We start from the raw sequence: 25447 nt of genomic DNA, 5'->3' as shown, positions 1-25447 counted from the left end.
TGATTTTTTTTTTTTTACGGTTGACTAAAGGCACCTCTCTCTCTCTCTCTCTCTCTCTCTCTCTCTCTCTCTCTCTCTCTCTCTCTCTCTCTCTCTCTCTCAGTTGGACTTTTGTATTAGTGTTATATGAATACTTATGGAAGCTACTCAAGAGAAATCACAGAATGTGGTCTGGTACCCAGAATCAATACCTTTGACCGCTGTTCAAAGAACCTGCCAGCTTTAATATGGAAAAGGACCTCCACACGTAGACAGTATCAAAAGGCGGCAACAAATGGTCTTGAAGCGGACTCCCAGCTGTTACACAGGAAACACTATCCATAAGGCACTCCAACCCAGTCAACGAAGGTTCATGCTTCGTGTATCTCGTGAATTGAAAGTGCCGAAATTGACTGTTCATGAGGTCTTGCATAAGAGACTACACCTTCATACATACAAAAATATATTATTAGTTGCCACAGGAGCTAGTGACACCTTAGAATTATGACTGTTTGCTCCATCTCCAGGTCGATCGATGAGAACACCATCTACCCACAGAACATAGTCCTGTGACGAATCCAAATTTCAAACCTCAGGAAATATCACTAAAAATAAAATCAAGAGTAACTCTATCATTTGAAAAAAAAAGTGCATCTCAGCGTGTTAATCGTTTACACGCAATATAGATAATACAATAAACTCAGCAGGTCTTTGTGAACACCCTGTATATTCACTATTTACCGATTGCCTTATGCAACAAACTCATTTCATGTAAAAGACAGGCAGCCTCGTATCATTCACAGAATCTTGAAGAGAATTTCTACTGTCGACTGCATATTTCCGTACCACGGGGACATCACACTCCCATCGCCAGCACTAACACTGCATGACACGTTTGGCCATCCACCTTACTTTGCACAGTTGTACCACCATCGTGAAAGCTGGCTGCAGCGTTTAGCAGTTTTCCAGCCACACTGTACACACGTAAAATCATCCATTATCCTTTCCTAAGCAACCTTGTTTAGAGCTATTATTATTATCATTATTATTATTATTATTATTATTATTATTATTATTATTATTATTATTATTATTATTACTACTACTACTACTATTATTATTATTATATTCCTATTTTTAGCATAATCTTTATTATTATCATTAGAACGACCATCATCACTATTATCATTATATTACTATTGTTATTATTATTATTATTATTATTATTATTATTATTATCATTATTATTATTATTTTTTATCATCAACCGTGCCAATTTCTTTCTGTGAAAGAGGAACATTAATTTGGGGGAGAGAGAGAGAGAGAGAGAGAGAGAGAGAGAGAGAGAGAGAGAGAGAGAATGTGTAAAGAGAAAAAAAGTGATAGACTGTGTGTGTGTTTGTTTGTTTGTGCGTGCATTCGTGTGTGTGTGTGTGTGTGTGTGTGTGTGTGTGTGTGTGTGTGTGTGTGTGTGTGTGTGTGTGTGTGTGTGTGAATAATGAACATAGCCTAGTGAAGAAAGAGAGCGAATTTAAGAGATAAGTGTAATAAAATATAATAACAATCACTTGAAAAGAAGTGTGACAAAAGTAACAAACCAGAGAGAGAGAGAGAGAGAGAGAGAGAGAGCATGTGAGGGTGAGATAATAGTGCGAAAGAGTACGTTCACCTCCCCAAAACACCTGTTTGTGATGATGTGTCCCAATCTTTACCTGTACACACCTGAATATTGCACACACACACACACACACACACACACACACACACACACACACACACACACACACACACACACACACACACACACACACACACATACATACATACATACATACATACATATTTGAATTCTGTCCATGCACATGCAAACACACCTGAATATTGCATACACACTCGTGGAACTCATACACACACCTAGATAATACACACACACACACACACACACACACACACACACACACACACACACCCACACACACATGAATGTTGCACCGCCTGAATATTGCATCATATTGACCTGATTATCACAGTGCCTTAATATCGGCCCCTATGAATATTGCCGCTTGTGAGTATAAGATGCAGCTGTTTCAGACATTTATGCAGATAGATAGATAAGATGATATGTAAATGGGCATGTGGTGAGAGATAAGCAGACAGAAGGCCAAACACTAATGTACAGTACTTCGTGATTTACTGCCATGAGGCCCCCAAATGACGCCAGTGTATCGGTTATCAATGAATGGATATCCATAGAACCTCGTACTTACAAATTTCAGTCTATGTCACTCGGATACTGCATTTGGTATCCTATCCAGCTATTGAAATTGTAGTAACGCACAGTGACAGTGAAATGTTATGCTTTCATCAACGCAGTGCTGAGGGGGCGTCAGTTGGACACATATACGATTGCATCAGTGATTATGCCGTACTCCGTAACTGACCGCGTTTTTATTTCTCCTGATTTAACTCCAGCCTTCCTTATCCTGGTTGTGGGGCATCTGAATGTGAAGAAAATTTAATAAGAAACCTGGCACACTTGATTAGCCAAAAGAAAACATCTTGTATGGAGAATGCAGCCATACTAGTGCATAAGTTGCACCGAAACTTGGCTATTTTGGAGTATGGGATTCAACTATGCTTAAACGCTGAAGTAGACAGCTTTCACAACTTGGTGTAACTGTGGTTTAATTGAAGAAAGTATCAAATTTTGCTTAAACTGTTTCGATAATAATGAAAATGTTCAAATTATTTTCATGTCTCAGAGCAGTGAACCACCGGGTATTTCAGGTAATGATGGAGTGGATAAAACAGGGAATTTCCAGCTATGTGAATGCAAAATCGATCATGGTCTTGAGCAGGGAACATTTTGTGGATCAGAACTTCTTTAAAACAGAAGTTACTGATCTTCCAATATCTATCGACATGCCATAAAAATACACCCGCTAATACTATTTGATCAGTCCTAAACGAGGCAGTCCTAACACGTACTGGATATGGATGGGGAGTATTAGCGCCGAAGTGGTGTTAGATGAAAGTTTGAGCCACTACAATACCACAAGTAATTATTGTGATGCCATGACACACTGAGGAATGGTCGCGAGGATAGAAGAACACAAGTACATCTTCCTTTAAGCAGCCTTGGTGGTCTAGTGACTAAGGCTGGTATTCTCGTATGTTAAGGAAGCTCCCGAACACATCTTCCTCGGTGACTTATTTTTGGGTATGGCTGGTCAACATCCTTTTGTACGTTATGTACGCAGCGTGTGGCGATATTGGAATGACTTATGTAACACAGAAGAGGACAGTAAGTTGTAATAAACAGAATAAATCGCATAGGTAAAGGTGTTAGGTAGCTTCCTTAACCGACGAGAATATGGGCCCAGGTCTAAAGGTGTTAGATGGTTTGACTTTGGTACAATCCCAAGGCAGGGTGGCGATCTATGAACACCTGTTGTACCTCAGTGAAGGTCAGAGTCTCAGTCTTATGCCATAAACCTAAATTGCGTAGGAAAAAGGAAGTACACTGATTGTATATTACATTTTTCCTCCCTCAGTTGTTACTAACTGGTCCCTGCATTGTGGGATCCAGGCTGCTCGATAAAATTTAATAACCACAGGCCTTCCATAAATATCCGGGAAAAATTTGTGGTTTGTCTTATTATTTATCTAATCAGCAGTGTGACGTGGTAAAAAAAAAAAAAAAAAAAAAAAGGCGATAGATTACTAACACATTGAACCTCTATGGAATCGCAGACTTATTTGACTCCACAGGGCGATTTTGTTCAACTGAGGGAAACTGTAGTCGTAAAAGGTTGGAAACTGCCTAAATCAACTCCTGGACCTCCGATTTTCCTTTCAGCTGAGTATAATAGTATGGATCTAGCCTGAATAAAACACCTAATTGCCTGAATAAAACACATAAGTCCATCAATGACATCGGAAGGACTAATGTAAAAAAAAATAACTAACAAAATAAATAAATAAAAAGAAAACTGCAGCTTATTGTTGCTGTTTTCCGTCAATCTATTCAGGTAGGTTGGGGGGAAATCTAGGAGCGAAGGGGTTGATGAAGCCTTTATCGAAACCCTCCACCTGATGTACACTCTTGCCCCTACCAATCCTACGTCCGTACTCAAAAAAGGACTTGATCGATTCCCTCATGTAACTCAGATTTGGATTTACAGAAAGAATAAGACTCCTTGAAAGGCTCTGGACTCTCCAAAAGAATAAAGTACTTAATAAGCAATACAACCTCACGATAATGTTTCCTCTCGTAAGAATAATTTCTGCAGGAAGGATAAGGGAGACGGGAATATTCTACATTCTTAGTTTGCTTCCTTTAGGCAAAAAATCAAAATTAATTATATTTTCGTGCCGGGCGACAGGAGGTGTGAGGCTGCTTGTAACATACACGGAGTTTGTATTAAAGTCATATATATTTCCCCCTCTATAAAGCCATGGCCTAGAAATAGTAACTTTGTTTTATATCCCTTCCAACCCCCTGCCGATTTTATTAACGTGAAGAAAATCCACCGCATCCAAAGACTTAATAACAATAACAAATAACTACTTACTTTTGGGTGACAATTTAGAGAGAAAAAACAAGAAAGAAAGGGAGGTCGAGAAAGTGAGAGGAGTCACGAAATGTTGGTACAGATTATGAATAAAATTAATGTATGAAAATTGAGAATATAGTGTAAGAAAACAGAAATGAAATGAAGAAAAACTGAGACAACTAATATAATATTATAGAATAAAAGTGAGTGAGGGAAGTGAACATATGTGAAATAAAGGAATGAGAGCGACTGTGAGACTGAGCGAGAGAGAAAGTGAGGAAGAGAGAGGGAGAGAGAGAACGACTGAACACCATAACACCTGCTACCAGACTGAATGCATTGTTTTGGTTGACGTGGAGGTTAGGGAGACAGACAGACAGACAGAGACAGGTACAGAGACAGACAGAAACAAAGAAATTTCTGAAATAATCCGTGTTTTGTTTTGTGTGTGAGGGCGGATTAAAATTGGGGAGAGAGAGAGAGAGAGAGAGACAGACAGACAGACAGACAGACAGACAGACAGAAAGAAAGAAATTTCTGAAATAATCCGTGTTTTGTTTTGTGTGTGAGGGCGGATTAAAATTGGGGAGAGAGAGAGAGAGAGAGAGAGAGAGAGAGAGAGAGACAGACAGACAGAGACAGAGACAGAGACAGAGACAGACAGACAGACAGACAGAGACAGAGACAGAAACAGACACAGACAGAGACACAGACAGGCAGACAGACAGACAAACAGAGAGAGAGAAAGAGAGAAGATGTAGGGAGGGGGGCCTATAATCCTGGTCACCGAACCCTCTGAATTGTTACATCTCATAACCTACGGTGTCAGATTCGTTTGTCTGTTGTTTGTTTACATTCGTCCACCTATAAACAGTGTGGACACGGGCAGATGAAGCCCGTCAGAGCAGAGCAGAATATACTGGGAGGAAGCTGTTGATAGCTCGACAGAAAAGAAAATTACGGGTTAGTGTCAAATTTATGATATTCCAACACATGTGCGTTTGTGTATGATTGCATGTTTCTCTTTGTGTGTGGGGGGGGACAGTGTTCATATATCACTTCGTCACACCTACGTGTATATATATATATATATATATATATATATATATATATATATATATATATATATATCCTTTGTGTCACACATACGTATGAATACAGTATATATCATCATCATCATCAGCCGTTTGAGTATCCACTGCAGGACCGGCCTATCCCGACCGAAGTGGGGACGATACAGCCAATGTATCTCTACCAAGTGGCTTAGGCTGTCTGATAGAGACTGTATGTAGGGTGAGAAGTGTTTGTAAGTGTAATTGTAGTACTGGAGTGGCTTTGGATGTGTGAGTAGTCTATGAACCAAGAGTAATCGGCCCTTGCAAGCCGACTCGGTGCAAGCATACTTTGTAGTAAGCGACAGTGGTTCAACCACGGCACCCCTTATGTCCGCTAAAGCAGTACGTGGCCGGGTGAACACTCCGAAAGTTTTTTTTTATCTTAGCGGGGTGCGAACCCTGGTTCACCCGTGTGCGAAAATGCACACTCTACCACTGGACCACAGAGGCTTCATTTATACATATATATATATATATATATATATATATATATATATATATATATATATATATATATATATAATTCATTTATATATATATATATATATATATATATATATATATATATATATATATATATATATATATATATATATATATATATAATTAGCATCAACACGGCATCACCTGCATATTCTGGTGGTCAGCACACCTTACCCTTCGCCACTCATTCTCATCCTTCCATCCTCATCACTCTCTCCACCACTCAGGTTTTTACCTCCCTCACAACCGCATGCGTGTTATCTATTGGCAAGCCATAAGGACATCACACACCCTTGGCTTACTAACTTCTTCCAGCAGTGAGGATGAACCACTCGTTTCGACATTCACCTACTTTTATATATGCTTCGCAATCATCATAAAAAATCCTTAGAGCATTTAAAAGCATTCAGACCACACAATACATACGCTAAATCTGCAAACATATGACTGACTTGAGGCCATGACCTTCGACCGATTGTTCTCACAGCCAAGCTACTTCATTCTTGCATGACCCTCAACCCTTCCACCGAGTTTGGTTCGTCAGATCAAAACCGTTTGAGGTGGCCTTGGCCTGTGACTTTGACCTTTGATCTACTGTTCTCAAAAGCAATAAGTCACCGCAATAGCTGACCCCCAGACATTGCAAAGTTTGGTCCAAACCAAATAAAATTTGTGTCGGTTATTTTAACACAAACAAGAACGGGTTAAACTCTGTCTTGTGATCTTGACATAACTCTGATTGTTCTTAAAATAGAATCCCTTCGTCTTTGCCTTACCATCAGTCGTTCCACCAAATTTGGTCAAAATCGGCTCAAAAATCGCTTTGTACAGTACATCACTCTCTCTCTCTCTCTCTCTCTCTCTCTCTCTCTCTCTCTCTCTCTCTCTCTCTCTCTCTCTCTCTCTCTCTCTCTCTCTCTCTCTCTCTCTCTCTCTCTCTCTCTCTCTCTCTCTCTCTCTCTTTCTGTGTGTGTGTGTGTGTGTGTGTGTGTGTGTGTGTGTGTTTTCGGTTTTCAAATTTTCATCTATCTGATTTGAGACAGACAGACAGACAGAGACAGAGACAGAGAAAGACAGAGACAGAGACAGAGACAGAATGATAGAGCTCTAGAAATGATAGGGACAAACCACACCTGCACTACAGTACAGGTGTTTTATACCATACATATTCCTGCACGCTTCTCGCCTCTCTCTCTCTCTCTCTCTCTCTCTCTCTCTCTCTCTCTCTCTCTCTCTCTCTCTCTCTCTCTCTCTCTCTCTCTGTATGTGTGTGTGTGTGTGTGTGTGTGTGTGTGTGTGTGTGTGTGTGTGTGTGTGTGTGTGTGTGTGTGTGTAACGTCTTGCACTTCTTTACCGGTTAACGTTTCGATGACTTAATCAACCACTTCCAGAGCCTAAGAAACAAACAGGGAATAACTGTCGATAATACAATCCTATGACACTTTTAATTTCTAGTGCAGCAGGATAAAATAAAGTCCATTTAATGATATCATATAATATTCCCTCAGTTCGAAGTAAGAAATGGTTAACTTTGAGGAAGCGTAAATACTTGACTGAGGACTTTATATGTACATAGTCACACCCACCGTATTTATGAACAACTAGGACGCCATATAAAACTAAGGTTGCTTTCATGGAACGCGCCTCGTTTTCAAGGCTTTACATCTCGTTATATCCTGCACTGTACTTGGTGTGTGTTGGAAGGAGCGGAGGGACTCATGTAGTGCTGTGTTCTGAGCGGCCTTGCAGATTTCGTTGCACATCCTTATCACTATATTCTGCACATTACACTTCACTGTCCTTTTTTATATTCCTGGTGCAAACTACGAGTATGTCGATATGAAAACGATAGTAATGCATACAATACAACGTTAAATATCAGTATGTAAAATAAATCGCCAAGAAGAATGTGGAACGAATCCTCCTATGCCACCTAAAATACGAAACTACTGACTATAACAGTGAGGACCGTTTCTCCACTCAATTTGTTTGCATCTCAACAAAGGGAAATCCCAGCGTGCTACGTTTCATTGGGGAGGTACACCACTCAGTAAGGGTGACCGTTCTGATTACGTTCGTGTTAGGGCGAGTCCACACGTGTGCTGGAACAAATGTTGGCAACATGTAAACAACACAATAAAGAACAAGCTGCAAACATGCTGGGAACAACAGCGTCCAGATCATGTTGGCAGCATCATGATGAAACCTCAGCTGCCTCGTATGGACACACTTATCCCATCATCTCTGCCGCCAGCAGGTTTAACGTTGCGCTGTAACATGTTTGCATACGTCTGTCCAAACACTGCTGCATACATGTGTCCAAACATGGTGCCAGCTGTATTTTCAACATGTTCGAGCTCACGTGTGGACGCGCCCTTACTGATTCTTGCGCCCACAAACAGGACGGCCAGAGGTGACTGTGGGAATTAAAAATGCTAGATGAAAATGTCGTTGGATAACATCTCAACTCCGACCCAGTGACATCCCAACTCCTTCGGTCCGATGACACTAACCCCTTGCTTGTGGTAATGAGGCGGATGTTAGGTTTTACTTTGTGTGTGTGTGTGTGTGTGTGTGTGTGTGTGTGTGTGTGTGTGTGTGTGTGTGTGTGTGTGTGTGAGCATAATAACTCAAACAGTCAAGTCGATTGTAATCAAACTTGGTGGAAGTGTTAAGGTTTTACCATGGGGCTGACCACTTGTTTTTGAAAAGGATTAGTCAAAAGTCACTGATACATTTCAATATCAATTGAAAATTTTTATTTGATATAAGTCAAGCTTGGTGGAAAGGTTAAGGAAAAGCAAGATCGGACAGATTAGATTTTGAGAACAGTTAAAGGTCAAGGTCATAGGACGTGGTCAGATTTTGACCAGTGTGTGTCCGTGTGTGAACAAAATAGCTGAAGCTATTTCTCTCTGATCTGACCCAGACTTGATGGAAATGTTGAGGGTGAGCCAAGGGGTTTACTTACTCTTTTTATTTATTTAATGATACGCCAGTCACATGACAAGATTAACAAAAGCAGTTTTCATTCGATTCAGACCAAACCTTGTGAAAAAGCTCAGGCTAAAGCAAGGATGATGGGATTTAAGTTTGAGAACAGTCAGTCACTGGTCAAGGTCGCACGGAAAGGTCAAATGTTCGATCCTATAATTCAGACAGTCCTGATTCTGTCTGAGCCAAATTTGTTAGAAGAACTGACAGCAACGGTTGAAGGGATTCGGTTTTGAGATCAATAGGTTCAAGGCCACTGAACAAGGTCAACTTAATCAATTTTTATCTGGCTTCGATCATTTTTAGTGAAAGGGATGGGGGTCAGGCAAAGATGAAATATATCGACCTTGAGAACAATAGGACTGAAATCAAAGTCACAGGGTAAAGGAAAATACTCCTCCCTTCCACCACTAGCTAGCACAGTTAATTCATTCTCTGAATATTCCTTCTTGTTTGTTACCGGTCTCTACAAATTATATAATTCAAAAATAAGGAAAGATTTCATATGCTGAACGGTTTGATGAAGGTTGCATCTTGTGTCTCAAGTTTGAAGTCTGTCTTTAGGTGAATAAAATTATCTAAAAGTAGCAAGGATAAAAGTTAAGAATACGTCATTGGACTGAGTGGTTAACAAAATGCATGAACTGTGGAAGCTGCCTCCAATGATAACACTGTTGATGGTCATTGTTGTGGCAGTGATCCTCACCGAATTCTTAAAATCATAAAGTACAATTCAAATCATTAAATACTCCTCTGTAAAAGTTTAAATTACATTATTAGGGAATACACTACTTTTATTTATCTAATCTAACCTATAAAGCTTAGAACACTGAACATATTCCAAATGACACACTGTTTTCCTTTTCTTAGCATACTAAGTATTTGTAGTCACACTGAGACGCAGAGAAAATTAACAGTCCGACAAGGTGTTCTGATTACCTGCAAACATATCTGAGGGAACCAGCCTTGTTGCATATTTCAGTAGTAGAGTAGCATTTTTCTTGACTCAGAATGCAAATGTCACTATTATTACTACCATTGTATATGACTACTCAAATTCTAAATATATACGCTGTGATATTTACCATACATTTTCAAAATGTGAAGGCAAGACAAACAGCTTTCTTGGTAAATTAACGTCCCACAAATTAATTCCAAATGAAGCTTGATTAAATCTTTTCATCTCCATCACCACCACAATCACCACTCCACAACCACCATCACCACCACCATCACTACCACCATCACTACCACCATCACCACCTCCACCATCACTACCATCACCGTCACCATAACTACTATCACCACAACTATAGCCATCACCACCATCTTCATGACCGCCATCACCACAACCACCACCACCACCATCACAATCAGTGCTGTAACTTAACCCGTCCGTAGTGATGCTCTGTAACCTGAGCCTGAAACCTTGCAAAATTTTCATCTGTGTAGTACTGTATACTGTGCAACACTGAGTTGTTGTTGTTGTTGTTGTTGATCAGTCTCTGTGTCTGGTTGAGCAAAGCCATCGACGGCAGGCAAACCATTGTCTCTGAAGAGCCATCCCGTGCAATGAACCAGAGTTGCCTTGCTGCTGTCAGCGCCTTGCGTTAGGGAGGCGCGGGGAAAGTGCGGAGGCTTGGTTCCTAGATGGAAGCCGTATCTGCGTCTCTTCACCCAGTTAATACGGGCACTATTGTAAGCTCCACATCACCCAGTTATCTGGTTATATGGCTACCACTCAGCACTGTAAATGATTTCTTGAGTTACAAGAAGCCACCAGGCTTGTCACTTAGTGTGAAGAGACGAGAACAAACACAAAGATAGAAAGATAAAGATGAAGGGAGATATAGAAAGCACTACATGCAGTGCGTGGATGATGGTTGCCACCATCTACCACCACCATACTGAGTGAAAACTGAATGAAGGGTGAACGTACTAATCTGTGGAGAGAGAGAGAGAGAGGGTGAGGGGGGGGGGTTGCATGGATAATGTGACGACTGAGTCACGACCTTGTTCGTATTCTGTCTACGTCTCTCTCTCTCTCTCTCTCTCTCTCTCTCTCTCTCTCTCTCTCTCTCTCTCTCTCTCTCTCTCTATTGTCTGATACTCTATGGCGTCTCTTACAGCATCCACGCGATCTTTTTTTTTTACTTCTTTGATCTGATTTCTCAACAAGAAAAACAGACGGAAAGCCAGAGAGAGAGAGAGAGAGAGAATGTGACCTATATACCTTTCGTTTGATCCTTCACTGAATGCCATTTTCTCTTTCTCTTATGTTTTAATCTTACCTATGTCTTTCTCTTCCCCCCTTTGTTATTCTCTCCAGTTTCATTATCTCCGCAAAGGAGGCTATGTTTTACCCAACCTTGGTTTGTTTGTTTGTCTATCTGTCTGTTAGCAGGATAACTCAAAAAGTTATGAACGGATTTGGATGAAATTTTGTGGAAGGATGGGCCATGGATCAAGGAAAAAATGGTTAAATTTGGGGCGGATCCGGATCCTGTATCCAGGGATTCGGATCCGGGGTTACGCAAAAATTTATGAAGGGATTTTGATGAAATTTTGTGGAAGGGTGGGCCATGGGCCAAGGAAGAAGTTATTAAATTTTGGGGCGGATCCGGATCGAAATCCAGATCCTTTTTAATGAAAATGGCATTGGCGGAGGTATGCGCTCTGAGTGCATTCTAGATTCCTTTGTTCCACGCTCAGGAAAGTTCTCTCTCTCTCTCTCTCTCTCTCTCTCTCTCTCTCTCTCTCTCTCTCTCTCTCTCTCTCTCTCTCTCTCCGTAATTCAGTTTTAACCTCTCTTTCTTCAGAGTTGTCTCTATGTCTCTTTCCTCTCTCTAGTTTCACTCTCTCGCTATCTCACTATCTCTAGGAATTTTTCTCTCTCATCTTTCCTCTCTCTGTTCCTCTCGTCCCTGCAGACTCCCTCTTCCTCCCTCCTCCTTTCCTTTCTCCTTCTCTTCTTTCACCCTCTCTTCCTTCTCATTCTCTTTCTTTATCTTCATCTTCTTCCTCTTTATCTTTTCTCCTCATTCCTTCTGATCCTCCTCCCTCGATGTTCTTCCTCTTTTTCTACTACCTCCTCTTCCTTTTTTACTCCTCATCTCGTCCTCCTCCTCTGCTCCCTTTCTCCTCCTGTTCCTCCTTCTTCCAATCCTAAGAAAAGAAATGAAGAAAAGGAAGACGTAGAAGAAGAAAAATAAGAAATAGAAGAAGAAGAAGAAGAAGAAGAGGAGGAGGAAGAAGAAGCAGAGGGAAGAACAGGAATCCTCTTCTTCTTAATTCCTTGTCATTTTCCTTATCTCTGTACTTTACCTTTTTTATTATTCTCCTCTCTAATGTCTTTCTTGTTTCTCATTCTTCATTACTAATTCCTCCAGCTCTCTTTCCTCTGTCTTTTTATTTCCTTTTTCTTGCTTTTCCTTCCGTCTGTCTTCTTTCCCTTTCTCGTTTTTTCTTATGCCTCTTTTCTGCTTCTTTTCCTATTATCTCCTCTCTATCGACTCCTCGTTCCCTATTAATTTTCTATTTTGTTTTCCTTTCATCATTTTCACTGTTATTTTCCTCTCTCTCTCTCTCTCTCTCTCTCTCTCTCTCTCTCTCTCTCTCTCTCTCTCTCTCTCTCTCTCATCTCTATATATAATCGTATGTATGTATCTCTATGTGTATATACATCCATGAAAGAATATTGATGTGACACGGAGGTCTGTGCGTGCATCCATGTCGCATCAATATTCTTTCATGGATGTATGTAGATAGATACATGCATACAAATAAGCATACAGATGTAGGCATAAATATAGCCATGAACAAGTGTTACCCTCGACGAATATGTATGAATGAAAAGGCCACACATATTGAGAGAGAGAGAGAGAGAGAGAGAGAGATAGAGTTATGAAACAAGATATGGAAGGAACAGAGGTGAACAGAAAATGAGAAACGAACGGAGAGAGAATTGTCATCCTATCCGTCTTTCCTACTATTTAGCGGTGTGAAAGGTGTCCAAAACAGGGACTGGAAATCACAAAGTTTGGATTCCCCAGTGAAATGGCCCAAACATCCATTCATTCGTCTTTCAAGTCCCATTTATTTTTGGCTCCATCTCACAGACCAAAAATCCTTGGGGCAGAGATGATTTCGTCGATTCCTAAGTTTTCAAAATAGCAACAGCCCTTGTCGTGTACAGCTCTATAAGTACTATGTTCATCTAACCCTATCTTTCGTCTGTTTCTATCCTCTGTCATCTTCCCTGCCTCGTTTATTTACACTTTTATATACCATGTCTTTGCTTTTGGTTTTCCACACCTCCTTCCCTCAAACCCTCAATTCATATTCTTTTCACAGTCCTGTTTACAGTTATGTTCTCCATGTGATCATACCATCGACGCACTTTTCTACACTATGCTCAGTAAACTTCTTGACTTCACATGTTACACGAACTGTTTACAAATTTAACCCCAGCTAATCTTAGGACACCACATACATTTCTTAACAGTCTCATTTCTACTGCTGTCATTCTTGATTTTCAATATCCGTGCCATTCCAGAGTCTCTCACCAAATACGTTGACGTAGGCAGTAAGACACCTTCATAAAGTCCTCTTGCAACTCCATACTCAGACCTCTACTCTTTATCAGTTTTCATAACACCAACCTCTTTGCTACATTGAACCACTCAATTCTCCACCCGTTCCACACATTTACCTCTTTTTCCTCTCACTGCACCTAGGTATAGTACTTAAAAAACGTCCACTGCCTCCAGTCTCTCTCTCTCCATTCACTGAGTCGCCTAATTCTGTCAACAGTCCTCACTTAGCTTTTGTTTTACATTTAGTTTCATATCTCGCTGCTCATAGGCATTCATAAGCCTACAAATCAGTCCTTAAAGATTGCTTCACAATTGGCATGGAAAACGGCATCATTTGCATTCCTTAGGTCTGATGCATTCCTTCCCTCGCTATTCATCACCCGTCTCCTCAGCTCTCGCTTTGGCCTCTTTTCATCCAGTTACATGTTACAGTCAGTGTTTAAATCGAGACAACTTGTGAAGTGGCTAAAATTCTCGGGCAATTTGTGAAATCAGTGTCAGCTTACTAAACAGCTAGATATAGAGTTTACAAAGTGACTAAACATTCCTTCTGTTTTCTTGGCAAATACACTGAAACGAGTCGTGACTAGTTCATGTCTGGATAGGCCGCCTGTCGACGTCGTTCGATTGTTATCGCCAGGTAATGTTTTTGCTGGTGTGTTTAAAGGACTTTAACAATTAAGTGTGTCATCTGAGTGTGTTGGTAATGAGCCAGTTGATTGGCAGCCTTGTCCCGTCTTAAGTGGACGGGCTGTTAGTCCTGTGTGAAACAGTAGCCCTTTACTGAGGCAGGTTTGTGCTCAGTAGATGGATAGGTTCTGTGGAAGTGTCTCTTTATAGAAAAGTGGCACTATGGAAACTTTTAAATTGATAATTTAACTACAGGTTGAGCGAAGTCAGAATGGTAAAATATACTTAAACTAATTCACTATCTGATTAAGCCGATCCAGAGGTTTCATCCTTAGACTCTGCTGCCAAGATGAACACAATCATCCACATCATGTCCCTGAGTATTCTAGATGTAATGTTACGGCTCAGATTCCATTGGAATGTCAATGTAAAGGTGATCCCCCTTATGTTATGAGTGTTATCACAGATTGTAATGAAAATTGCTTATATCGAATAACAGTCAAAGTTGGAATGCTTAAATGGAGGTACATTAGAACCCGGCTTTAGTCTGTGCAATAAACAGCTATATAGCTTTAGCGAGGAGTGTACACACACACACACACACACACACACACACACACAAAGCAGACGTTTGTCAGGCGGTGTAACATTCATATTGGTTCTATGATCAGGATTATTCTAAATGGAACTGCAGCGCTAGTGAAATGCACCAACACAACACAGCCTTGCAGGTCTATGCACACAGGCGCGAACTATGTTTCAGACATTGTCAATTTCTGTTCTTTCATTCTGAATGCTTTCTTGTGTTTCTTCCATGCTCCTCATGGAAGGTTATCCTCAACTTTCCTGTCTCGACCGTTGATCTAATGACACACCCAAGCCTCCTTCTTTCTACAGGCACATAACTGTAACATACAGTAGCATAACACTTCTCAGTATTCACCATAATCTGTCTACAACATGTGAATTTCTGCATTTCTTAGGGTTCATTCTTTCCTGACACGTGTCTTTCAGCCAATGTCCTTCAAAATTTTCTCCTGGCACACCAAAGCAACCACCACATTTTTCACAGAATCCATACTAACTCTCCCATTCAGATCACCCATCACAACCTCTTCATTCATTCAACCCACTTCATTCCACAACCTCCTTCTTTTCCACATCACAATGAATATGCAGTAATCAGTGCCATTTTCACACTTTCAAACTCGAACTCGATATAACTACACACTGAGTAAGTATCGAGACACAAGGATCTCCCCAAGCAGGGGAAATACATAACGGAAAAATTTAACCGTCTGAAACACGCACGAATAGAGATAAGGTTTTCACTGAATTTCGCCATTTGCTTCAGACAGAACCGGGAAGATTGTTGTTTCTTTGACTGTACATTCACAATCCCTGCATGCTTCACCGACTTTTATCATTAATCAGCAAACCCACCCCCTCTTCACTCAGTCCACGATAGCTCTTACCTGACGTACTACAGGTCACATATTCAGAGTTTTTCCTCCTCACTTCCCATCATCTTTGTCTCACACAGCGTCATCAAATCATACCTTCCTTCTTTAAGGCTTTCACTATTAACCCTTTCCAAATGAGTGAGAAGAAAAAGAGAAGGAAGGTATAGAGAAAGTAATAACTGAAAGGATAAGGAGAAGGAGAGAGATAAACATAATGGGACTGAAGTATGGAAAGCGAGAGACAAGAGCAGAAGCGATGAAAGAAGGAGGGAGGAAGGGAAGGAGAGGTGAGGAGGAGGGAGTAAAGAATGAAATAAGAAAAGGAGGGTGGGAGGGAGAAAAAGAGGGGAGCGATGCGGAGACAGGGAAGAGGTGGAGCAGGGAGGGAAAGAAATCAGAGGAAAAAGGGACGAAAGGAGTGAAAACATAGCGAAAACGAGAGAGAGAGAGAGAGAGAGAGAGAGAAAGGGGGGGGGAAGAAAAAAAATTATGAGATCTTTCAAGAGTATATGCAGTCTCGTTCTCTCCCACCTCTTCTCTTCACCCCTCTCTCCTTCTCTCCTTCCCTCCTCCCCCCCCTCCCTTTCATCTCCCTTCCTCCTTCCCTCACTTCTGTGGCTTCTTCGAGACACCCATGTGATCTTGAGAGGGAGGGAGAAGGGGAGAGAGGGTAGGAAAGGTGAGTTACACTGAGTTACATAGATCACACAGACTTTACGATCCCTCCCAGGTGATCCGATCTTAACTACTTCATTCATAGTGATTTTTTAAAATTATTATTATTCATATTACGTATTCATTTTATTCAGCTTACTGGAGCACTCTGGAAGGGAAGGACTGAATGAATATTGTATTTAACTTCCAGTCTGATGAGTTAAACTGAGATGAATAACATCATATGTAGGTAGCCGAGAAAAGCTTTTTTTCCCATCTTGTCTTATTCTCATAGTTTACTTACATTCTTATAGGAAATACCTAGCATGAGCCAACCTTCCCACTGTAGTTATCTTGTTTTCTTGTGTTCTTCTGTCCTTATTGTATTATTGCTACTTCCACACGATTTATTCCAAGTTAGAGAAAGACTTCTCGTACTCGCTAAGATATTGAATACTGTATATAACTCCCCCAGTTCAAGAAATCTCCCCTAAACTCAATAAAATCATCTGCTGGAAGGACGAATATATTGAAATGAGTAACCGATCAGGAGGGGATAAAAATCTTTTTTTTTTTTTCATTAGATATTTCTCTCCCTCCTATCATATCCTATCCCCCTCCCCTACCTTCCTCTCACCACGCCCCCGCCCTCCTTTCCCACTGCTTTCCCTTCCTCACTCCCTCCCTTCCATACCCCTTCTCTTCCTTTTAATATCCCTCATCCCCAACCTTTCTCCTAACATACCACCCCCTCCTTTTTCCACTCCTCACCTGCTTCCCCTCCCCTTCCCCTTCTTATTCTCCGCCCCTACTTAACCCTCTTCCTTCCCTCTCTCTCCCCTTTCTCCCTCAGTCTACCCTTTCTGGCTTCCTTCCTCTGCCCCACCCCCTTCCACCCTTTCCCCTTATCTACCATCCTCTCTCCCTTCCCTCCCTTCACCAATCCTCTCCCTCCCTCTTCCCTCTCTCCTTACCTACCCCCCTCCCTTCCTCCCTCTTCCCTCCCTCCTGACCAGCCGCAACAATATCTCCCTCTCTCCTTCACTCCCTCCCACTCTCTCCACAGCCACACATCTCCTGCCTCAAGGCCTGTGTGTCTGGCAAGGAGACCACACAGGCTACCACAGACTATGACACGCAACCGTCGCTTTACACTCCAGGTTCCCATTTTCAGTTTTAGATAACGATCAGATTGGACTTTTTATTGAGTTAAAGTTGATGCGCTAAGACTAATAACTTCAAAGGTACAAGTAAGGTCTACATTGCTAGTCAGTTATTCATTTGTGTGTGAAGTGAATTATACGTTTTAAATGGTGGTGCATGTGCTATTATGATATCAGCGTTATAATCAGAGACGTGACAGCTGCTAACAGTGACATCGGAGCTTTGTAAAAGGTACAGCAATTCTGCCGTGTGACATCATTGCTAGAAACAGCAATTATAGCCATTTTGACAGTGGCTTCATAGCTATCAACAGTGACATCGACGCTATAAAAAGTGATACCAACAGTGTGAACACTTGCCTCAAAGGTATAGTCAGTTACTCTTCAGTCAGAGCTCTTCGATCTGGCTGTGAAAAAGTACAGCAAAGCATCTTATGGAACTTGTGGAACTTCTTCAGAACCTGGAAGTGAACCAAAACAGTGAATGAAAAGGAAGTATATGTCATTTCGTTCATTTCTTCCGTGAAAATGTTATGAAAAACTAAGTGAAACTTTTCATAGGCAAATTACCCATCAGAGTATATAAAACTTCTTGAAAAAGAAATTATTTGCTATTCGATTACATTTCACTTATTGGGCATCATAATAAATTTACTCTTAAGAGAAATGAAATATGTAGCACCAATTATCGAATAAGAAAATATGACAAGGAGAAATTAATAACAAAATAATAGCACAACATAATCTTGCAACTCAATGAGGAATGTTGACTTAAAAACCTGATCGCAGAGAAAGCAATTACATCCACTTAAAAACAGATAAGATATAAATAAATAACGAGCAAGTACTATAAAAAAAAAAAAAAAAAAAAAAAAGAGAGAGAAAGAAAAGAAAAGACAGCAGAATTTTTTTTTTACAGGTTAACCAAAACAAAACAGCATAATTTATCGGTAGTCGAATATCTGCGAGACAAGGCGGGTCAAGATGGCGGCCAGCGGGTACAGCGAGATTCCAGGCGTGTACAGCGAGACTCCGAGACCACTGGCTAACCTGAGACGGACCCTGAGGACCTACAAAACATGTATTGGTGCTTCGATGATGTGAGTATGGGACCAGGAATGTAATATTGGGTTTTCATCATCGTCATCATCATCATCATCATCATCATCATTTTCAGGAGTAGCAACATCCTGTGTTATTCCCACAATCATGAGTCTACCATTTATCGTTTGACATATACACATAACATCATCAACAGCAACATCGTCATAATGCCGTTCCCATTACACACTGAGTGGGTAGGATTAAAATGAAAAATATAGGGAAAATTGTCAGTCCCACACAACCCTACCTACTCTCCCTCGAGTTGAAGAATAGATGACCAACCTTGTTCTTCTGGTGGCATTATGTGCTCGGAAAATCGCCCGAACAGGGACGTCCCGACAAACAAACCATCAAATATGAAGTATATCTCGTCAAAAGCAGGTGTAATTTAACTCTTTAGGGGTGGAAAGGAAAAAAGAAATGCGAGTTATACCACACATTATATAGTACCCCTATTTGTGACATTCTTCAGATATGGAGCTCGCTCGTCCTTGTACTAATGTGCATGGGGAAGTACGTCCAGAAACAAGAGAAGAGAACAGAATCATCATTAGGGTACCCGTTGCTCAGTATAGCCTTTCGATTTATGCACAGCCATTCGTCTGATATTCATACCATTCGCTACCATGTGTTTGCATGAGACAGGGACCCCTTTTCTCGTGGGATTAGTGGACACCCTAACACCCTGCCATAGAGATTCATTTTGCACATTGAACCTCATTGTTTTCTTTCATGGTCTTAATTTTTCTTAATACTGACATAATCTGACATTAGTTCCATTCAAGAATCTATTGACGTGACGTATGAGGAAACAAGTTGTCAAGGAACAGTTGCTAGGGAACCTCCTTAGACCACGAGAGTACGACCCAAAATGCTGTATTGATTTCCTTGATATGGGGAAATGAGTTCCATATTTATTCTATCATTTCTGCATCATAACTCGTCTTTCTTTTTTACTATTTACGTATAAGAGTGAGTGAGAAAGAGATGGGGGAGGGGGGGGAGAAGCGAAGAATTAAACGAACTGGCAAATAATAGCACTCCACGCAGTATGCATGGAGATGCTCATGATAAGGATTACACTGGCTTTCAGCTCGAGGACGTCTTTTATCTTTTACTTTTGCTATCTCCAGACGATGTTACTCAAGGACAGACTTCAAATAGGCAGGTTAGATATTGCCTCCACCAACCCTTTCAGTACGAGGGGTCTTTCCTGATTTGGTTAAAATTGCTTACAGTAGAGGCTGCAAGAACAAAGAGATGTCATCGTAGAGAAGGGATTAAACTGGTAGTCGACGGAATGGCTCTACTTCACGGATGCAGCGAGAGTGACTTAATCAAAATGAGCACTTTAATGTGTATGGTATCGCCTGTGGGATGGAGAGGAGAATTTCGAAGGCGTGTGTGATGAATGAATGAAGGTGTAATCACTTTTCTCCAAGCACCCTTTACATAGTTTCTTAGGGTGATGTGTTTTACTGTTCTTGCCTCATTTATCATTCTATGTGTTCATCTGTCTTGTGTTTATCTTTCTGTCTGTTTATCCAACTGTCTGTCCGTCTGCACACACACACACACACACACACACACACACACACACACACACACACACACACACACACACACACACACACTGAACAATACCCACACCCTCACCCTGAACAACACCCACACCCTCACCCTGAACAACACCCACACCCTCACCCTGAACAACACCCACACCCTCACCCTGAACAACACACACACACTCACCCTGAACAACACCCACACCCTCACCCTGAACAACACACACACCCTCACCCCGAACAACATACACACCCTCACCCTGAACAACATCCACACCCTCACCCTGAACAACACCCACACCCTCACCCTGAACAACACCCACACCCTCACCCTGAACAACACCCACACCCTCACCCTGAACAACACCCACACCCTCACCCTGAACAACACCCACACCCTCACCCTGAACAACACCCACACCCTCACCCTGAACAACACCCACACCCTCACCCTGAACAACACACACACACTCACCCTGAACAACACCCACACCCTCACCCCGAACAACACACACACCCTCACCCCGAACAACATACACACCCTCACCCTGAACAACATCCACACCCTCACCCTGTACAACATCCACACCCTCACCCTGAACAACATCCACACCCTCACCGTGAACAACACCCACACCCTCACCGTGAACAACACCCACACCCTCACCCTGAACAACACACACACCCTCACCCTGAACAACACACACACCCTCACCCTGAACAACACACACACCCTCACCCTGAACAACACACACACACCTTTACTGTTACCTTCACCTTCACCCTTAACCACACCCACACCTTCACCCATTCCCACACCCACACCCACACCCTCACTTCCCACCCTGACTCTCACCCTCACGTGCATCTATTGGAACTCCGGACACCAGTAACAGGAGACAAGCCTTAACCACTAAGCCACGCCTACCCTCTCTACCCTTTCACGTCTCTCTCTCTCTCTCTCTCTCTCTCTCTCTCTCTCTCTCTCTCTCTCTCTCTCTCTCTCTCTCGACAGGTAGATAGACAGATACGAGACAGATAGACAGATGTTGAGTCACTCTGTCAACTTCCAAGTTAAACAAAAACAAAACGGATGGCATTAAGTGCATCTCCTTACATACCTCATCCATCCATATCTACTCTTCGTCAGTTCTTTTGCTTCGTCAATTTCCATACTTCTCTCATCCACACATTCGTTGATCATAGTCATTTAGTCCCACTTTGGCCTGTCACACCACCTCCAGCCCTCACATCCATTCACATATTACCTCTTCGTTACCCTATTCGCCTCCTTCCTTCCTATATCATCACTCGCTTGCATTATAGTAGTGTGTAATTGTGTCATGTTTTCATTACTTTTGTTTATTTGTCATTACCTTTATCTGTGTAGTAATCTTTATCTGTCTGCTTATTTATATGCCTATCTATTTGTCTGTCTGTCTGTGTCAATCTCTTTGCCTATATGTTCATTCATCGAGCTATCAGTCCATCATTCTAACTGTATATCTAATTTCCTAGCTATCTGTTTTGATCTGTCTCTATGTCTGTCTGTCTATCTATCTTTCTCTCAATCTATTGCCAGACGCTCAATCACGGAGTGTAATCATGTGGCCACAACAAGAACGCCTCCAAGCCTCTCCATCACAGCTTCTCTCTCATTCTTGTCCTCCTCTCATCACTTTCCTAAATGCATGTGTTATAAATGATTCTTTATCTTCTGATTTAAGTTGGAGGGAGTTGCCAGTATGTACACACACACACACACACACACACACACACACACACATACAACATAAACACAAATACATGCTTAAGCACGGGAGCACTCACGTACAAGCGCACACAAGCTCATCAGAAACTATTGTACATGCTGAAATACAGGAACACATATGCAGACACATACATTGACATACACGCACATACCACAACTGCCCGTTGTTGTTGCGGAACCCCGGTGTGTCTGGTCACGCTGATCCATCGAAAACAAGCAGGCAGCCGCCTTCCTGTGGCAGCTGCGTCTCGCCAGGGTCGGAATAGGATCCCTCCACATGGCGAGGTGTAAGGAAAATGGAGGTGGCATAGTCCCAGACAAGATGAGCCGTGTATATCAGATAACTGTATGAGTAATAGTCCCAGCCCCTTTGTCACAGGCACCAAGTTCGTGCATCCACAGAGTACATACGGGCACCTCCTTCAGGGATTGCCCCTTCCCCCCCCCCCTCCATTTCTTATTTTTTTTTTTTTTACCAGCATCTCCCTATCTGGATTGTTTTGATGGTAGTCGGTAGCGTGGTTTCCGTGGTTTTACAACTAAACTAACCTAATCTATCCCTGCACATGATAGATTTTGAAGGACAAAACTTTGGTTTTGAACGAGGCGTTTTCCTGTTGCGGATGGCGAAGTAGTGTGTTGTGTACAGTACGCTTAATATCTCTTCATTAGGTTAGATGAGGTAAGTTGTTTTCCAGAAATACATTTCAGACGACCTGTAACACAAAACCGAGCAAAACAATTCAGACACGGAAAAAGAGAACCCGTGGGAACTTTGTGCATGCACGAACTTGGAGCACGTGACTCCTGAGTTGACTACTTGGTAGCCCAGATGTGGCAGAGTTCCCACCCTGGGAGTGTTGTGCAAGGCCAGATATCGGACCATGATCTCATGTCACTCCCATGGTAGTACCTTTCAGGAAGATGGGAATTAATCATCCACTGCCTTTCACATACTGAACCTTGTTTGCTTGAACAGACTAAGAAACACACACACACACACACACACACACACACACACACACACGTAAAACTTAAATACATACATACATACAAACATACATACATCCATCATCCAATCCTTCATTGCCCCATGAGGAGCGCAGGACCCCGGGGCTAGGCAGTTGGTCCTGACATTTAAGATGAGAGTGACCAGCCTCACTCATCCCTGAGTGACATTACATGAACAATGAACCCCAACCACCCCTTGGATACAAACCTTAACCGGCTCAATCCTATTGGAGCGCAATAATTACCCACTAAACCAACAGGCGCCAAAATTTGGTTATTTGGTTACCTCCCAGTGCAGTAAATGGTTTCCTGGTGTACAGGAGACCATTTGGTTTGTTACTCAGTGTAGAGTCACCCATAGGCAGAAAGAAGAGGAAAGAATGAAAGAAAGACAGAAGAGGGAGTGTGAAGTTACCCGTAGGCAGAAGGACAGGGAAAGAATGAAGGAAAGGAAGACTGAAGAGGATGGAAGGAAAGAAAGATGGAGGAGAGGAAAGGGCAGACACCCGACAGCAGCACAACATCGAGTGAGTGGATGGTGAGCACCCCCACCAACCATAACATACATACATACAAAGATAATACACAGAGAAGCACATGCATACGCACTGACTAACAAAGCTACATACCCATGTACGCACACAGGCGCACGTACACATTTATTCACTTTTCCGGCTTCATTGTCTAGCCTCTCTGCTCACACAGGTGCACACACACACACACACACACACATACATGCAAGCATAAGTATAACTTATATGTCTGCGTGCATTTGGTCGTGCGAGTGTACATGCGTGTGTGTATATGTGTGCTTGTGTGTGTGTGTGTGTGTGTGTGTGTGTGTGTGTGTGTGTGTGTGTGTGTGTGTGTGTGTGTGTGTGTGTGTGTGTGTGTGTGTAGGGGCTCTCCACACATGTGTGTGTGTGTGTGTGTGTGTGTGTGTGTGTGTGTGTGTGTGAGTAGGGGCTCTCCACACACAGCTTTCTTCAACCGCACGAAATCAAAAGTTTCGTCATGACAGCTTTCCCCCTGCCATTGATTCCCTTCTGTGTGTCTGCTGGTGTTGTGTCTGTGCCTTGTTGTTTTTCTCCATGTGTATATCCGTCTCTCTGTCTGTTATTCTACTTCTTCCCTGCATCTTTTCTCCCATATATATGATCACTGTTCCCCATTTTGTCCTGTTTCCCATACAATTTTGCAGGAGATGGGCACCATCGCGTGGTGGCACCTATATAACTGGGCGGCGGAGCTCACCGGTTGTGCAAATGTTTGTCAACTCCCACCCTGCCCCATGAAAAGAGGATGGTGGACTGCAGGGAGAGGGCAACCTGTGGTCCATCAGATTTACCTTCGGATGAGCTTGGGTTTGCAAATGCAACTACACTCACACGATCCATGTTCAAGTTCTCTCTCATAACACTCTTCACACACTCCCTCCATCTTCTCCTCCCCTGCACCTTCATCTCAGTAACCCTTCTCATCTCTGTAACCCTCCCACCTCAGTAACGTCCATTTTCTCCAAGTTCTCTCCTCTTTCCAGCATTTATATTCATTTCAAGCCAGAAGGAGTTAAATCACAGTAATATCTCCACTGGCTACACCCAGATTCGAACACGGGATACCTCTGTAGTATTAACCAGCTTAGGACTGTTGACCGCTCCAGGTGGAGTAGGAAACATCGTGGTACCTTTTGCCCAGCTACTAATTATGCTCAGTATGCCTTGATATCCAATTTTCGGCTATTTAATCATTTCTAGCACCGAAATAGTATACCTCATGAACTTACAAGAGGATAAAAAGATGTAAAATACAAAACAAATCTTCAAGGAAAGGACCTTGTTCAAATGTAGCCAGATGTGACTACTTGTGAGTTTTAGGTTACAAGGGAGTTCGAAATATCGACCAGGACAATTTTCATGGTAGTGGCATAATAATTCATGTTGATATATATATATATATATATATATATATATATATATATATATATATATATATATATAGATCATGGCCATGTGGAGAGGATGGAGAACTGGAGACTAAGGAGGAGAGTGTATGTGAGTGAGGTGGAGGGGGGGAGAGGGAGGGGGAGGCCAAGGATGAGATGGAGGGATGAGGGATGGAGTGCAGAGGTATATGAGAGAGAGGGGTGTGAGCTGGGAGCAGGGCAGTGAGATGGCGGTGGACCTGGTGACATGGAGATGATTTGCCTGTAGCCACCCCTTACGGAATTAAGGCGTCTTACAATAGATAGATAGATAATGAGAATAGATTTAACGTAAAGCAAGTACCTGCTGAGCGATGTTATCCTTCGATTTAGCCGTAAATAAAGAAAGTACGATATCGAAGACCGTCTAGCTTTACATT

The 25447-nt window shown here is 42.0% G+C and overlaps 1 protein-coding gene across 1 annotated transcript in view; it reads left to right on the top strand.

Annotated features, from left to right (window-relative positions):
• The first annotated feature begins 18578 nt into the window (after positions 1-18578).
• Positions 18579-25447, top strand: part of LOC145402311 (salivary peroxidase/catechol oxidase-like) — a 32737-nt gene continuing 25868 nt past the window's right edge. Inside the window, exon 1 of the mRNA XM_080274450.1 lies at positions 18579-18732. Within this exon, the coding sequence (XP_080130576.1) occupies positions 18617-18732 (116 nt within the window). The 5' untranslated portion in view covers positions 18579-18616. The remainder of the gene's footprint in view (positions 18733-25447) is intronic.

The sequence above is a fragment of the Coenobita brevimanus genome, chromosome 57, assembly GCF_032717465.1.
Source record: "Coenobita brevimanus isolate Jiangsu-jjx chromosome 57, ASM3271746v2, whole genome shotgun sequence".
Lineage (NCBI taxonomy): Eukaryota > Metazoa > Arthropoda > Malacostraca > Decapoda > Coenobitidae > Coenobita > Coenobita brevimanus.
This window is presented reverse-complemented; position numbering and strand designations above follow the sequence as displayed.